The 17,685-nt window shown below is 39.2% G+C and overlaps 1 protein-coding gene across 9 annotated transcripts in view; it reads left to right on the top strand.

Moving 5' to 3' along the window:
• sipa1l1 (signal-induced proliferation-associated 1 like 1) overlaps positions 1-10,986 on the top strand; it is a 77,086-nt gene extending 66,100 nt beyond the window's left edge. For 5 of the 9 annotated variants that reach the window (XM_051874373.1, XM_051874364.1, XM_051874366.1 and 2 more), the window contains 8 exons: positions 679-1,121; positions 2,473-2,694; positions 3,755-3,914; positions 4,245-4,470; positions 4,855-5,028; positions 6,133-6,244; positions 6,403-6,481; positions 8,000-10,986. In XM_051874373.1, coding sequence (XP_051730333.1) covers positions 679-1,121; positions 2,473-2,694; positions 3,755-3,914; positions 4,245-4,470; positions 4,855-5,028; positions 6,133-6,244; positions 6,403-6,481; positions 8,000-8,143 — 1,560 coding nt within the window. In that variant the 3' untranslated portion in view covers positions 8,144-10,986. The remainder of the gene's footprint in view (positions 1-678; positions 1,122-2,472; positions 2,695-3,754; positions 3,915-4,244; positions 4,471-4,854; positions 5,029-6,132; positions 6,245-6,402; positions 6,482-7,999) is intronic. The other 4 variants (XM_051874372.1, XM_051874371.1, XM_051874370.1 and 1 more) reach the window with 4 other exon arrangements.
• The last annotated feature ends 6,699 nt before the right edge of the window (positions 10,987-17,685 follow it).

The raw sequence follows: 17,685 nt of genomic DNA, 5'->3' as shown, positions 1-17,685 counted from the left end.
TATTTATTTGGAAAGAAAGTAATATTTTTATTCTGCATCAAATTGATCAAAAGTGACAGCAGACATTTATAATGTTACAAAAGATTTGTATTAGTGCTGTATTTTTTGATCAAATAAATGCAGCCTTGTTGAACATAAGAGACTTCTTGCAAAAACATTAAAACAAAACTTACTGACTCCAAACCTTTATAACAGTAGTGTATGAAAAAAATTACTCTTTGTATTCATGTGGGTTTCATATGGTTTTGAAAACACTATTTTTTAAGAAAGGTTTCAGTGTAATTACTCTGAAAATGTATTGTTGTGTAAGCATCAAGTGAAACATAACATATTTTCCTTACACGTTAAATACATAAATTCATATTAAGAATCATTATTTCATAAATATCCTAAAGCTTTTGGGAGCGCACAACATTTTACAACCTGAACAAACCTTTTCTTGTCATTAAAAAGCACACAGTCATGAGAAGAGTCTACAGTGGTCCTCTCCGATATCATTTTCTGTTTTATTTTATTTTGTTGGTCGACTTTGATTTAGCACAATTATTAATGAGCTTTTTTTTTTTTTTTTAAGAAGTACTATGCCTTAGCATTATAGCAGAAAATCTAGTTTTCTAATCTAGCTTAACTCTTTCTGAATATATGACATTTTCAATGAACCTTTCCTTTCTTTTACAGTCTGAAGGACCGTACTCCCACTCCAGCAGTAATACGCTTTCCAGTACTACGTCTAGTGGGGGTCACAGCGATGACAAGTGGTATGATCTGGGTAGTGGAGGGATGGCAGAGCAGCCTGAAGCTGAGCCGAACGGTCTGGGTGGCGGTGGCTACCTGCAGGGTGCTTCAGCTGACAGTGGCATCGATGCTACGTCATACGGCCCCACCCATGGGAGTTCCAGCTCTCTGCTGGCTGTGGGATCTGCTGGGGCCAGAGAAAGAGCTCCTTCACCCTGGCACAGCCCCACAGAAGGGGGCCGGAGGGTGCTTGAGAGGTCCCCTCCCGTTGCAGAGTCCCCAGTGTCCCCTGCTGATGTTCCGCCTACTACCCGAAGCCCACCGACCCATCTACTGGTCCGGGATGGCAGTTCTTACAGTCTGAGTGACATGGCCTCCCATTCTAGGTATGCTTTGATTCACTTTATAAACTTTTACAGACTTGTAGATTTTTTTTATGGACTAGCAAACAACAACCTAGCAAATGCTCAAAACTCCCTAAGCAATGCCCTTGCAACCTTCCAGAACACCTTAGCAACACCCTGGCAACCACACACAACATTGTTATGGTGGGCTTTTTTTATTTGGGCCTGTAAGCAGCCACCTAGTAACACCCAGAACACCTTTGATGTACCCTAAGAACTGCATAGCAACACCATGGCAACCACACACAACATTTTAGCATCGTATCAGTGGGCTCTATAGACCTTATGTAGCCCCGCCCCTTTTCAGCGCTGCACTCGTTGTCTTTTGTCTTCCGGTTTGTATTTCCAAAGCGATCTTACGTATTTATGAATGAACTGCTCGTTTTACAATGCTCATGATAACTTTCATTAACTCTACAACAAGTAAATCCACTTCACCAGCTAAATATTCTTTGACAGTGATGCCATAGAAATATACAGAGCTACCGCAAAAACGGAAGTTCAAAGACAATATTATAAAGATGGCGGCACGCTTGTTTCTCTGGCGCATAAGGTCTATTGATTTGAGAAAAGTAACCAACCACCTAGCAATACCCAGAACACCTTTGATGTACCCTAACAACTGCATAGCCCTGGGAACCACACACAGCATTTTTAGCATTGCGATGGTGGGCTTTTTTTAAATTTTTTTATTTGGGCCTGTAAGCAACCACCTAGTAACACCTAGAACACCTTAGATGTACCCTAACAACTGCATAGCAACATCCTGGCAACCACACACAACATTTTAACATCGTTTCAGTGGGCTCTATTGATTTGAGAAAGTAACCAACCACCTAGCAATACCCAGAACACATTTGAAGTGCCCTGGCAACCACCCAGAACACCCTAACAACTGTATAGCAACACCATGGCAACCATACAACACACATCTTTGCATGGTGGCAGTGGGCTTATTTAATTTGAGCAAATAACCAAACATCAATACCCAGAACACCTTAGTTTTCCCTAAGAATGCATTATATTTTCTCTATAAAGCATCCAGAACACCCTAGCAACTATGTAGCAACACAATGGCAACCACATACATCTTAGCATTGTGGTGATGAGTTTTGTCTGAGCAAGAAATGTTTATCTATCCAGAAATGTGCTCCAGAGTTTGGATGTTAGTTTTACATGTTACAATTCTTTGATATACTGTATCATTTTTTTTTTTGTAGTAGTAGTAATATTATGGCAAATATGATGCTATATAGTATGTGTACTATTTTTCTAGGATATATATTTTCTGAGACAGTCTAGACATGTTTTCCCTTATCTGGCCCTCCCTCAGCACACGCCACTCTGTCAGCCCTGCAGTCCTGAGCTCTAGCCACAGCTCCCCACGTGAAGAGTCTTCCTCGGCCACCTCCCCCTCCTCCTCCTCCTCCCAGAGCTCGGTGTCACCTGGCCCCAAGAGTTTCTATCCTCGCCAAGGGGCCACTAGCAAGTACCTTATCGGCTGGAGGAAACCGGGCAGCACCATCAACTCTGTGGACTTTGGGGACACACGCAAGTAAGTAAAGGAGCTTGGCCGTGAGGATGATGGATGGTTAAAAGATGTGTGACTGGATTTTAAAGATGTGAAGGATTGATGTTTGGGTTTTGTTTTGCTCTGCCTCTTGGATTTTTGTTTTTTTACTAATACATGACTGCCACCTTCTGGAGAGGAAGAGTAATAACAGTGAAAGAGAATATGTGCATATTGATCCTGTAAATATGTAAATGTTTGTTTTTAACATTGTTTATATGTCTAAGTGGTGTTTTTAATATGATTTCAGACAAACCGTGTGCAAATTCATAAGTCAGCACTATTGCTGAGTATTTTCTCCTTAAAAGTCTAGTGAACCAATCGGTTTGAAAATGCAGGCATTTCTGACATCACAAACTACCTTGTAACCAATCATGTCAAAGTGTGGGCGGGCTTTAGCATATCATACTATGCTGCAAAGCAGAGGAGTCTCAAGAGAAGACGTTCTGGTATATTTTTCTGTTGATATGAAAAATCGTGGACATTTAGCAATACAGCGGGTGAATTATGATGTATATTATGATGTTAATATGAACTAATTGCCTTTTTCCACTGATGTTCTATGATGTTTAAACCGTTGCTGATTTTTAAAAGGCAGACTAAGATGGCGAACAGGAACATGGTTTGTGTAACATTAGCAACCCATTATTAGCTGTTTGATAACATAGCAAGCAAAAGGCTAGTCATATTAATTACCGTTATGTGTCTGACTTTGTATAGAGCGATACCTTTGTGCAGCGTTTACTACAGTAACTTGAGTAAAAGTTGACAGAGTGGGTCTCTGAGCTAGTGTGAGTGGAGGCGGGGCTAATTTGCATATTCATGAATCCTTGTAAGTGAAACAAGGGTGTAGAGTTACATTCAAGCTATTTTAAGGCATGAAGAATTTTTTTTTCACAGGAAAAAAACATTTAAATATGGTATTTTGGTGATCAAAGATGAGTTTTAAGGGATAAAATTATTGACTACACGTGGGCTTTAAAATTGTCAGAGTAAAGGAATTGATATTTTAATTCAAAATCTTGCATTATGCTTTTCCCCCCAGAAGACCACAGGGTGAGGGGACAGACGCTGGGTCTTCTCAATCAAGGCCCTCTCTTAGGGATCTGCACTCTCCTCAAGCCATGTGCAAGTCCACAGTGGAAGAAGATCTGAAGAAACTCATCACACCAGAAAGTCCCCCATCCATTCAGCACAAGGAGAAGGTACGTCATCAACTGAAAAGCACTATGATACTGAGCCAGTGTGCTGCCATTTTGGTGAGTGAAGCGCAGTATTGCTTATTTATGGTAAATATAATTTTTTTAAATACTTTTTTTTTTTTTTTTTTTTTACAATGAAAGTCTTGTTGTAATATTTTTTAATAATAACATTATTTTTATAGTCATATTGATATATTTTTGCACAGCAAACCTAGAGCTCTTTTAAAAAAATTGCATTTTAAATCTCAATTTTTATTAGAAAAATGAAATGTGGATTACAGTAATACAGGGTCAGTTACTGCAATCATATCCCTTCCCTCCTCTTCTCTGCAGTCCTCCTCCTCAGGTCTAGCAAGCTCAGGGCGGCGTTCTCTACACCGCACCCTGTCAGATGAGAGTATATACCGGGGTCAGCGGCTGCCTTCTCTGGGAGATTCAGTTCTGGAGCAGGCTCTGGCCAGTGACGTGCTCTTCAGCTGCTCTACCCTTCCACGATCGCCGACCACCCGTGGCGCCCCACTGCGCAGACCTTCCTACAAAATGGGCATCAAGATGCATGGTGAGAAAACCTTTCATGATTGGATCATAGTGCCGTTACAGGGTAGCACAATCTATTGATATTATGTCCTGAAAATGCAAAATATCATAAAACAAATCTAATAAGCCTGGAGTCATCAACAGGGGGTCTGCGACAGTACTGCAGGGGCTCCACCAATTATTGTTTGATCTCAAACAAATTTCTGTGAAAAATTGAGACACTGCATTTAACAAAAATGCAAAATGTTTATAACTTCAAAGCTAAAATTCAGCTGAATGTTTCATTGAAATCCCCATTATGTTGTGTAAGATGCACACTCCACAATCTCTAACTGGGCAAAAGCACACAATCACACACATGCGCACACACACGCCACCTCACGTTTTCTCATTGGCTATGTGTTAGGTGACCTCTCAGCGTCTGACACCTCTCTAGCAGACCTGCACGAGCGGCACAGGCTGCCTCCTCCTGAACTGGGTCTCATGCCTCTCCCGGACACGGACACAGACAGCGGCCTGGACTGGACCCACCTTGTGGATGTTGCCAATGCTTTCGAGGGTGAGAGAAGACCACAGCGCAGTGAGCCCATTTCTCTTCTCTTTATCTCTCCTCCTCAGCTATGTCACAGCTTTGCACAATCCACCTGTCCATCTTCTGTAGGAGGGAGAGGTTTCTATTTTATTAAAATTCACAAATAGTTTCTTCAATAATGGGCACTTTTATATGTCAAGGGTTGTTTGTTAAAGCTACACTATGTAGCTTTTTTTTTTTTTTTTTTTTTTAAATTTTTTATAAAACATAAAATGTTATCAGTAAGGGGATATTGCTTACATCATTCACCCGTGCACGTCAGTGAAAAGTATCAAGTATCATCGATAAAGAAAAACTGACCATTGATCACTCAAAACTGCAAACCTCCACAAGACACATGCAGTTGTTTTGTAGTTTAGTTTTAGTAATTTTAGTACTTCAAATTACTTATTTGAGTTGGTTGCCTAGTTAGTTTTGTTTTATTTCAGCTTTATTTCAATTACTGAAAACAAGTTGTAATAATTTTAATCTTGGCTAACAATAACACTGATTGTATGCAATTATGATTCATATAATTAGCTTTAGAAAGTGTAGACCATTTTATCCCAAAATTATTTCCATCAGTCATTTCCACCATAGAATGTTATCAAACAGCAAACACAACACAGATGTGGAGAGAATGGTGCTTGTGGTGGGAATGTTCATGAAAAAATTACAAAAAATTCTGCTTTGACTGTAAAATTAAATAACTTAATGAGAGTGAAATGTGTTTTAAGGGAGTTTAATTTCTAAAGGGTCACAACACAAGGCGAAAAGTGCCCATAGTTAAAGGAACACCCATTACTGGGATTTATGATGATAAGGGTTTATCCATTTTGCGTGATGATATAACATGCTGAATTTGCTGGAACATAAGGATTTGGAATAATGAGTGAAATGCTGTTACATTAATGGGAATGTCCCCTGAGGGCTTGCACTGATGGACAGATGTGAAATTATGTCTTGGAATGTGTGGCTGTGTTAAGCTCGAGGTGCTGCTTTATCATATGCCTAATACTGCCTTCACAGTTAAATTAATGCTCTGCTTGTCATCACACCATCATCTCTCTCTCTCTTTCTCTCAACTCCATCACACTCCCATTCCCTTCTCAGTGCAAAGAGGGTTTATGTTTAGTTCTCAAGACGTCAGTCAGAGAGGAGAGACTTCACTCAGTCCTCAGCATCTAGAGCTGCAGCCAGTGCCCCACACCAGACTCTCCCCCAGGTACATCCACTACCCTCTCACATCTCAGCTTTTTCTGAATAGTCCAACAAATAATATGTAATTCTTATTGTATATGTATTGTGTATGTGGTTTCTTAGTTATGCTGTAGTTTCTTGCATATGGCATCCATTTTGTCCTAACTCTGTTTCTTCTGTTAGTGAGGGGCCTTCAAGCTACAGTGGGAAGGTTTCTCAGCTGGAAGCTTTGGTGAAGATGTTGCAGGAGGACTTGAAGAAAGTGAGTAGAACTTATACAATATTCAGTTGTTGTCCGAGGGTGTCAGTTAAAGTGTGGGCCGTCGGGAATTGTTTCCACTTTTCCCTCATTAATGATGGCCCTGCTTGTGCTGGTAATGCACCATCAATGTGTGAAACATTAATTTTCATTAATTCAACAGATTGGCAACCACGTGTAAATGTCAGTAAAGTGCAAAAGTGCCCGTCCACTTTTTCTTGGGCCTTGGTTTTGAAAGTGTTTTTCGGATAGGGATTTTAAAGTATTTAGGAGTTATAAGCCATGAACCAATACAACCAGCTACGATGTGGATCACAACAAAAAACTATTTGAAAATGTGACTAGAAGACAAAAGGAAAAGAATAATGCCATGAATGGAGAAATATAAAAATAAATATTGATTTGAAGATTATCGCTTCTAGCAATTCTCTGATTGGTGAAGTTTTTCCAGAAATTCCAGCATTGAGCATGATTATTTAAAAAATAAGATGAAATAATGCTGGCTGATAGCTTCAACAAAAACATGTGACAGTTATTAAAGGGTTAGTTCACCCAAAAATGAAAATTCTGTCATTAATTACTCACCCTCATGTCGTTCCAAACCCGTAAGACCTTCAGTCATCTTCGAAACACAAATTAATATATTTCTGATGAAATCCGAAAGCTCTCTGACCCCTCCATAGACAGCAATTTAATTACCACTTTCAAGGCCCAGAAAGGTAGTAAAGACATTGTTAAAACAGGTTAAGGTTCAACCTTAATTTTATGACGCGTCGGCCAATACTGAGCCGGCGTTCTGACATAGAACACAGAAGCGCTGCACTGTGTATACAACGTAAACAGTGTACGGGAATGACAAGGAAGAGAAGAAATTAAATAAAGTTATTATTTTTGTTTGTTTTTTGTGCACAAAAGGTATTCTCGTCACTAAATAAAATTAAGGCTGAACCACTGTAATCACATGGACTATTTTAACGAAGTCTTTACTACCTTTCTGGGCCTTGAAAGTGACAATAAAATTGCTGTCTATGGAGAAGTCAGAGAGCTCTCGGATTTCATCAGAAATATCTTCATTTGTGTTCCGAAGGTGAACAAAGCTCTACGGGTTTGGAATGACATGAGGGTGAGTAATTTTTGGGTGAACTAACCCTTTAACAACCTTGTATCTCACAGTAAGTCTGTCTTTAAATGTTTATAATTCCCCTATGGAGAAAATGAGGGGGATTTTTACTTCTGGAAGTTATATGAAACTTTAATAGTCATCAAATCTTGAACAACTGTAATTGACAAGCGACAAGGGTCGCTTTGGAACATCAGAATTAGTAACTGTCGTTTTGCCTTTATTTTTCCTAGATAAAAAGTGCTTGATAATTTGCCTGGAATAATTGAATGTATTTTGCTTTTTGTGTTGCATTTACAACCCTAGTAACTGTTGTAAACAGGAGCTCTGTCAATATTTAAAGCTAGTGTATTCACTTTCACATTTATCATTCTCTCACTATCTTTTTCTTTTTCTTCCAGGAAAGGGAAGAGAAATTGAAACTTCAGGCACAAATTAAGAGGCTTTGGGAGGACAATCAGAGGCTGCAGGAAGAGTCCCAAAGCTCTGCTGCCAAGCTCAAGAAGTTCACAGAGTGGGTCTTTAACACCATCGATCTGAACTGAGCCATCTGCAGAAGACAGTCAAGATCAATAGACTTCTCGAGGACCAGACAGACATGGGAGAGACTTTTACTCCCATGTGTGACCGGATTGAGAATTGTCCATTCACAATTCAACACAATTTGTTATTCACATTAGCATTCCTCTACAAACTCTCAACACATCTGTGGCGACGTGGCTGACATGGCTCAAAGTCAGGGAAGGGCAAAAAAACAAATCTTCAGCCCTTTTCTGTGATGACTTCTCCACTCTAGATCCCTCGGGACATCATTAGAAGTGCCCACAGGAGTAACTAGTAACTAGCTGTGATGCCAGTCTCTGCCTTCCAGGCTGTTCCATTCTTGTCCCTCCTGTGCCCTACTTAACAACTGACAAACTGACATTCGGTTCCAGTCATTTGGACAGTGCTACTGCCCTGCCCCACGAAGACCCCCCTGCCTCAGAGCCCGAGTAGAAGACTCCTCTGCTACACAACCACATTTCAGCACCATGTCGTGAAATTTTGCGGCGTCATTGTGGTTTTGGAGTTTGTGCTTTTCCCCTCAAACTGTAAAAAGTCTGTCTGCATGTTCCAATCTACAAACTCCATGTGCCGCCCTGCTCTTCGGATACCTTTTGCGTTTCAAAACAAGGAACGTACCTTTTTTTCTGAAGGTGGCATGAAGTGATTTGCTCATAATGAAGTCAAAATTTGTGTTGTGTTATGATGTTTCATCTCAACATCAATCAAAGCAATAGCAGGGAGTCTGAATCCTTGTCCTAAAGACTGGACTTGCGCAAAAAAACATAACGACTTTGGCAATATTCTGCCTTGATTCCTCTCGAGTACATCTCAAGTCTGTGGTACGAACACTGATGATCCTACAAGTCTGGAATTTAAGGACATGTCTTATTTTGGGAACAGTTCAGTAATTTATTTCATTTATGTTAAGAGTAAACAATTTCGATTCTCTATGCGTGCAGTACAACGGACATCTGTGAATAGCGTTCCATTTCGGAAGAGGATGTCACTTCTTTTGGACTCTGTTTTTATTTTTGGTATTATTTTTATTTCTAGTAGAGTTCTGCCTGAGCTGCACAGTATCTTTTGTTGTGCAAGTTGTGGTGCCCTAGTCTGCTATTGTGTTGCTTTAGTGCCATCTAGTGGTAATAAGTGATCGTCTCACTTGACTTCAGCTCTAATCTATTCCAGTTTGTTTCCACGTTGCCTATACACACTCATAGTGATGGAAACCTTCCATTCAAACAAGAGATAACGCTGTAAAAAGCAGACACGGGTATTGGATTCAATATCAGGGATGGGAGGAGGTGCCTTTCTGAGAAAAGGGGAAAAAAGGAAGGAGAAAAAAAACTAGGAGCCTTTTCAGAATCATATCTGAACTCATAACAGGAGACAAAAGTTCTCATAAAAAAGATGCAATGGGCTGCTTGCAGGAACTAGCCTCAGAAAGAATGCACTCAGACAGAGTCAGATCTTGGATGCTTTGGCCGTCATTGCGCAAAGAGCGTGGAACCAGAGGGGGATGGCTTAGTTAAGAGCCAGTTTCGCAGTCTGGGATCAATAATATTGAACAACTGCCCTGTAATCTCACACCCGGTTATAGCACTTTGCTCTTGTTGTCAGTTTCTCAGTCCCTCATCCAAACATAGCGGCATTCCCAGAGCAGAAAGGTCAGGAATCAAAGACCAAACATCCTGTCCTACTTATATCACTGACCCAAGTAATGTATATTGTATAGATCTCCTTCATTATACTGTTTATACTCTTCAGGAAGCACTAGCTGGTTTCTCAGTATAATGAAGGCGGAGTCGCTTTCTGGATACTTTACGTATTATGAAGAAGATGTGCACAATGGATCCGGAGGTAACTTCGATTTGAGTGAGCAGCCATAATCGATTCTGTTCTAGGAATCACTCGAAGTGTCTCAGAAAGTGCCTCCTGATGCCCGCAGAGAACGAAACACTAAGAATGCCAAACTTTTGCCTCGGTCAAAACTCCCTGTTAACAGGGACGACTTGCACAATGTGGAGAACGACATGAGATTTTTCGTTTCATTTCTAGGCTGAGTCAGGAGTTTGAAACGAGAGCATCAAACTCCCTGACTGCAGAAAACACGACTGCTATTTATTCTCGCATCACTCCACTCTGGTTTGGTATTCATTCTCCCAACATTCTCAATCTTTTATCATTTTAAATGCATAAATGTTTTTGTTCAAGGTAAATATTGATGACTGTGGGAATGTGAATTTTTTTTTATTCATTCTCTATCTCCTATCTCTTCTAATTTTGTTCTTAGCTTTCTGATTTAAGTTTCTTTGCACTGTTTTTTTTTTTTTCCTTCGTTTTTTCCATTTTGTATAAATCTATCGCTATTCGTTTATGGACATGCATAAACATATGGCTCTTGATGTTGCTTCTTGTTCTTGCGTATTGCAGTCACTTTTGAGAGAGATGAGGCTGGGATAGTTTTCCCTCCCTTGATCTCTTTTATATTGTGCCATTAGACGTTATTCCATATATTCTCCCATCTAAACTTTAAAGAATTGTGTTTTTAATGATGTGCACATTTTAAAAAGGAGCATTAAGATTACAAACAAAAAGTACTGTTTACATATACTGTTCATCTTCTTTGTAAAGTGTAGAGGTTTAAAAAGAGACTTTCCAGTGATTACAGTATTAAGGTTTCATAAATAAATAATAATAAAAAAAACTTGATTTGAGGTGCTGTAATTATTCATGAACTGGTCAAAACAAATGGCTCTTGCTTGCCGCCTGCTCTATGAGGTGTAATCTGCCATTGCTTTCTGAGCCAATAAATTAATCTAAATGCAATAGTTGAATGTCATCCCACGTCTCCTCGTGTTTATTATTGCTGCGATCTGTGCCCTTGTTTTATGTTTTTGTCTCTCTCCATCAGTGTTGTGCTTTTGTGGGAGAGGCTGATTTTTGCCACGGTAGCGGCGAGGATAATTGCACCTTGCAGTAAGTAATCAGCAAAGCCTGTTGAAGAGCAGGGCTGGATTGCCAAGGGCTCCTCACGTCCTCCTGCTGATCTGCCTCTGATTGTGACGTTAACCCTCTTGTGACCGTGGCTGCGCGTAGCTGAATCCGATTGTGGAAGTCGCTTCTACTGGTATCGCCGAATTTGCAGAATTAAGTCACTTTTAAATGCTGCAAGAGAATCTTCTTTTTGTGGAAATGCTAATGTTGACCCGAAATGGAAAAGAATGTAAAGGGCATCTCTTACCTGCAGCCGTCGATTCAGATACAACAGTATCTGCCCAAGTTAGTGAAGTCAAATAACCTTGCTGGATTTTCATGTATGTGCGGTAGGAGACATTTCGGATATATCAGCGAGTAAATGTCAATGGAGTTATTGTCTCCCTTAAACTATTGGAAATGGACATGTAGAAGACTTGAGTGCACAGACCCAGACTGAAGTGGAATGTCCTCTGCTCTGGAACTTTGGTTGAACAATGCAATAGGGAATTTTTAGTGCACTTGAAAATAAACATGTTGTAGAGCAAGTAGTGGGAGCAAAGGGCTTAGAGCTCTTCCCAAGAGTGCTGGCTGTTGTAAATGCTGTCAAAATCCTGTGCAGATGTTAACAAGACTGAGCTCTCCGGTATTTGCACTAATAAAAGAGAACCAGGATAGAAATTGGATAAAGAACCAATGCCATAAAAACCAAACCATTTTTGGTAACACTTTATAAGTATACAGTAATAAAGTACTTATTACTAAATCATTTGCAAACTATTAGTTTATAGTTAATTCATAGTTAATATATTGTAGTCTCTCTACATTGTTAATATATTAATAGGCTATATACAATACAAATAGTGAGTTCTTTATTCATTGTCACTGTAATTAACCAAATTATTGTTGTTTAATTAGCTCATATTTAAATAATTAAATGTTTTATTATGCTTTAACAAATTAATTGTAAATAGTTCTCACTTTAGATTAGGTCATGGAAAATGGGAAAATGTCATTGAGTGCTTTGAACCAACCTTTATTAGACATTAATTGCATTAGTATTAAGTGTTCCTTTTTAAAAAAAATATGTATTATAGTTTTCTGTGATGGGTAGGTATAGCGGTAGAGTTAGTGTAAGGGGATAGATTGTACAGTTTGTACAGTATAAAACTATTACGCCTATGGAGAGTTCCCGTAAACAACACATGCCAACACGTGTGTGTGAATGCAATTAATATCTAATAAAGGCTGATTTAAAGCACTTAATTAATTACATTTTCCCATTTTCTGTGACCTAGAACTATTTACTCCTAATAACCAATTAACAATTTATTTACTACAGCTAATTAAACAATAACTGTGTTAATTACTGAAAATGAATGAAGAACTTACTATTTGTATATAACCTATTAATATACTAACAATTTATAAAATGGTTAGTTCCTGTCTTCGATTCTGATTGGTCAATAGCTGTGTTTTATTCACGATAAAACACGGCTATGACCGCTTCACCCAACAGTTCTGTGTATCACTACACAACACCCTTAGCAACCACTCTTAGCAATGTAAACTGTTTCTTCTCAATTGATATTGTTCATTGAAGCTTACTGTTTATGTATTGTGAGAAAGATCGAGTAAGCAAGTTTATTACCTGCATTCAGATTTAGCATTTTCCTTCAGGTCAGTCCTATGTTCATTATAAAAAAATCTGGTTAAATGTCCAATGTATTATCTTGTCCTTTTAACAGTTGAGAGGTTTTCCCGTGACTGACAGCGCTAGTCAAAGCATTTGTCAGTTGTGTCTTGTTCCATGTTCACAACAATTCAGTCTTTTCAATATGAAAAAAAAAAGTGAGTGACTTGCTCATAAAGTCAGTCTTTGCCGCCATCTAATGGCGTAATATTGTAATTTCTGTTGCTGTTCACAGTCAGGGACTATTTTTTTCCGGCGGAAGGAAGGCTTTTAGTGATTTTACTTCATGAAAGTTGCATTGACACATATTTTTTGCCTTTAATATTTGTACTGTGTGGTAACCATTTTATAAAAGCAATAAGGTACTCCAGGCTAGTGCTGTTTCGTGAATAAGTCATGGCTGAAGGGGTTACAGGAACTCCGCTTCGCGTTGTGCTTAACAATGCCCTTCAGCTGTGACTTATTCACGATACAGCACAGCCTCTCATACCTTATTGCTTATATAGTAGAGACTATAATATATTAACTATGAATTAACTATAAACTAATAGTTTAGTGATTTGTAAGTACTTTATTATTGTATACTTATTATAAAGTGTTACCCTATCTTTTTCCTCCTTTCATAACTAACTCTTACCCTACTTTTGCAGTACCAAGCGCATTTGTTAATTTTTATTTTTAGGTTGGTTTTTTTTTGTTTTTTTGAATGTTACATTTAGTCAGTATTTTGACACATATTTTTTAATTTTAGTCAATTTTACAAATGTAGTTGTATCAACTTTTAACAAAAACATGTGAAAATTGTCCCTGTCGTGTAAACCTGAGCTGAAATAACATTGAGTACATTAAATGTTGTGAAACCTTTGATTTAGTTATTTACTGTCTATTTTTTGCACATTCAAAATTGTATGTAACTTTAAGTTTACTTGTGTATTTGCATAATTTTTTTAAGATAAAATTTGGAATATTACGTTGTGTATATATCTCATTAATCTCATGAATAGGATACATTTCAACTCAAGCAGGTCAATCAGTGAAAATTTTGAGTTGATATTTGAAACAATCATATTCTTTCTAGATTTTTTTTTTTACTGTATTGTTACATTTCAGTCTAATACTACAGTCCTCTTTACTTTAGTCACAGTCAGACTTTAACACTTGACTTCTATTCTTAGCTACCTGCTCTAATAATTAGCATTTACGCAACATGTGCCCTTTCCTGCAGGTCTCTGGTAAGAAAGAACATAAATGCACTGCAAATGTAACACTCTTGTGACATGTTACTTAATGCACACTGGAACATTACTTTCAAGACAGAAATGTCTAGTTCAGTGCAAGCAAGGAGAAAACACTTATATTTGCAACAGATATTCATCCTGCAGCTCAGCGGAAGATCATTTCCTGTCCGCATGAAATGGAAAAACAGCTAATTTAGTAAGATGATTGTGTGTACAATGCAATTAGGCTACTGGAGATAGGGAAACACCTCTGCATTTCTTGCATCTCTCACTAGTCTAAATAATTAATCTAGCCTGGAGTGGGTAGGTTCCTGATACTGTCAATTTATGCTGATGTCGCTATGCGCCAATGTCCATTATGACTGTATATTTGTGTACACATGCCTCTTTAAGTGAGTGGTTGGCTGAATACATTTGTGATTCAGACATGATGAACAATTACTCCTCCCTAATGGCTTCTGACGGTATTGATTTTGGAAAAGCGAGCATTTGAGCATGTGCTAATGCATGTTTGGAGTATCTGTATTTTGAATCACAGTATGGGATAAGTTTCTTGTTTTGAAGCTTGAAAACGACCATTTTTTTTTTTTTTTAGCCTCCAAGTATATACTTGTGTGTAAATACTGTTGTGCACAGCCATGACACTTATACGACCTGACTAAAACAATGCAGGACAGAGAGCCCCAAAAATAGTGTAGGAGCTGTGCTAACACCTAGGGCTCAGGAAGCGGCTGGTTAGAGTATGTGATAAAGGACACTTCCTGGCACTGATAAATAGCCCTTTCCTGGCTGTTCTCTGCAAAGTAGAGTACTTGCTATTTGGTCAAGGGTTGATAACAATGGCCCTAGCTAGAAATGTGCAGACTGGAAATGCAGCGTTCTTGAGCAACAGTGTCTGTGATATAATTAGAACGAGTTGTAGCTTTACAGTTACATAATCATCTTTTTGTTAGTAATATTTTTTTGAGCAATCTGGTTTTAAAAAATTTCATAGCACTAAAATGGCCCTGGTTAAAGTGAATAACGACTTACATTTGGCTTGTGATGCTAGATCTTCCACTATTCTTTTTCTCTTAGCCGCTTTCCACACCGTAGATCATACTCTCTTAATGAATCGCCTTGAAACAGTTTTTGTTATTTCCGGCACTGTCTTAAACTGGTTTAGATACAGACAGTTTGTTGCTTTGGGAGAATACAGGTCTGATATTGGTTCAGTTTCTACTGGCATCCCTCAGGGCTCAATTTTAGGACCCTTACTTTTTAGTCTTTATTTATTCCCGCTTGGTCAACTCTTATAAATTTTGGGTATCACTTTTATGCCGATGACACACAAATCTATATTCACTGTAAACATGGTCAGAGGATAAAAAATCATGGATGCCTAATAATTTTCTGTGCTTAAATGGTGATAATACTGAGGTAAGACTTATTGGTTCTCCTCATCAGCTCAGTAGGGCTGAACAAAGTCCTCTTATCATTGATGGTTCTGTACTTGAGTTTCGGAGCAAATTAAGGAATGATCTTTGATTGCTCATTGACATTTGACCCTCATGTACAAAGCATTGTTAAGACTTATTTTTTTTATCTTAGAGATATTGCAAAATCCCTTTCAGCTGCAGAAAAGTTAATTAACATATTTGTTTTCTCTCATATTGACTATTGTAATGCAATTCTTTTTGGGGTTTCTAAGCATACTTTAAGTTACAGTACGTTCAAAATTCTGCAGCAAGAATTTTAACTAGGACCAAAACTAGAGATCATATTACTCCTGTATTGAAGTAACTAAATTGGCTACCAGTTAAGTATAGAGATTTCTTATGCTCACATACAAAGCTCTCCAAGGTCTGGCTCCAGAGTATTTATCTCAACACACCTTATAACACCTTATATTCCAAATTGAAGTCTTCACTCTTCTCAGCAGGGTTTGTTGGTTGTCCATCAAACACGGTTACGTTCCATGGGTGACAGAGCTTGACGACTGGGTCAGAGCATCTCTAAAACTGCAGCTCTTGTGGGGTGTTCCCGGTCTGCAGTGGTCAGTATCTATCAAAAGTGGTCCAAGGAAGGAACAGTGGTGAACTGGCGACAGGGTCATGGGTGGCCAAGGCTCATTGATGCACATGGGGAGCGAAGGCTGGCCTGTGTGGTCAACAGACGAGCTACTGTAGGTCACACTGCTAAAGAAGTTAATCCTGGTTTTGATAGAAAGGTGTCAGAATACATAGTGCATCGCAGTTTGTTGCCTATGGGGCTGTATAGTTGCAGACCAGTCAGGGTGCCCATGCTTGCCCCTGTCCACCGCCGAAAGCGCCAACAGTGGGCACGTGAGTATCAGAACTGGACCACGGAGCAATGGTAAAAGGTGGCCTGGTCTGATGAATCATGTTTTCTTTTACATCACATGTGTGTCACTTACCTGGGGAACACATGGCACCAGGATGCGCTATGGGAAGAAGTCAAGCCAGTGGAGGCAGTGTGATGTTTTGGGCAATGTTCTGCTGGGAAACCTTGGGTCCTGCCATCCATGTGGATGTTACTTTGACACGTACCACCTACCTAAGCATTGCTGCAGACCATGTACACCCTTTCATGGAAACAGTATTGCCTGGTGGCTGTGGCCTCTTTCAGCAGGATAATGCGCCCTGCCACAAAGCAAAAATGGCTCAGGAATGGTTTGAGGAGCACAACAATGAGTATGAGGTGTTGACTTGGCCTCCAAATTCCCCAGATCTCAATCCAATCGAGCATCTGTGGGATGTGGTGAACAAACAAGTCCGATCAATGGAGGCCCCACCTCACAACTTACAGGACTAAAAGGATCTGCTGCTAACATCTTGATGCCAGATACCACAGCACACCTTCAGGGGTCTAGTGGAGTTAATGCCTCGACGGGTCAGGGCTGTTTTGGCAGCAAAAGGGGGGCCAACACAATATTAGGAAGGTGGCCATAATGTTATGCCTGATCGGTGTATAGTATGCAGTGCTCCCCAAGTTTTCTCAGAGACACAGTAACTCCAATTATACATGTACCGGCAACTTACTCTGTGAAGTTACAAGGTGCACTTCTTCTCTCTTTCTATAAATCACTCCTTATTGCGTCATATTTTGTAAGAACCTGAAGAAAATGTAACGAAAAGTAAAGACAGACTCCCAGAACTCAATCAGGATTCCCTGTGGGTATGTATCATCTCAGCTGTGCCAGAAGGCCAATTAAGAGCCAGTAGGAAAAAAAGAGAAGGGGGGTTTGGGTGTAAGAGGATGTGTGCATATGTATGGGATAGAAGAGGGGATGCTGCAGACAAATGAAGCAGCAGATTGCATGAGTGGACCTACAGGCTTCCTCAAGAACAGGAGACTAAAGACACATGGTGTTCTCTGTGAGGTCTCTGTGGTCCAGATGTGTGACATTCTGTGGTGGATGAATTAACCGTGTGTACTTGCAGTGCATTTAATGAATATTTCTCCTCATTTTCTGTTGTTTAATCCATTTCTAAACCATGAAAAATACCTATTTTGCAATGTGCAAATTTGATGGTTTCATATATTAAACATAAAATATTGACTTTTTCAGTCTCCCAATATCACCCAGGTGATGATCTATTCTTCCTCTTTTTAAACTATCAAATCACAAATC

The sequence above is a fragment of the Ctenopharyngodon idella genome, chromosome 20, assembly GCF_019924925.1.
Source record: "Ctenopharyngodon idella isolate HZGC_01 chromosome 20, HZGC01, whole genome shotgun sequence".
Taxonomy (NCBI): Eukaryota; Metazoa; Chordata; class Actinopteri; order Cypriniformes; family Xenocyprididae; genus Ctenopharyngodon; species Ctenopharyngodon idella.
Note: the sequence above shows the minus strand (reverse complement) of the source record. Positions and strands in the feature narration are given on the sequence as shown.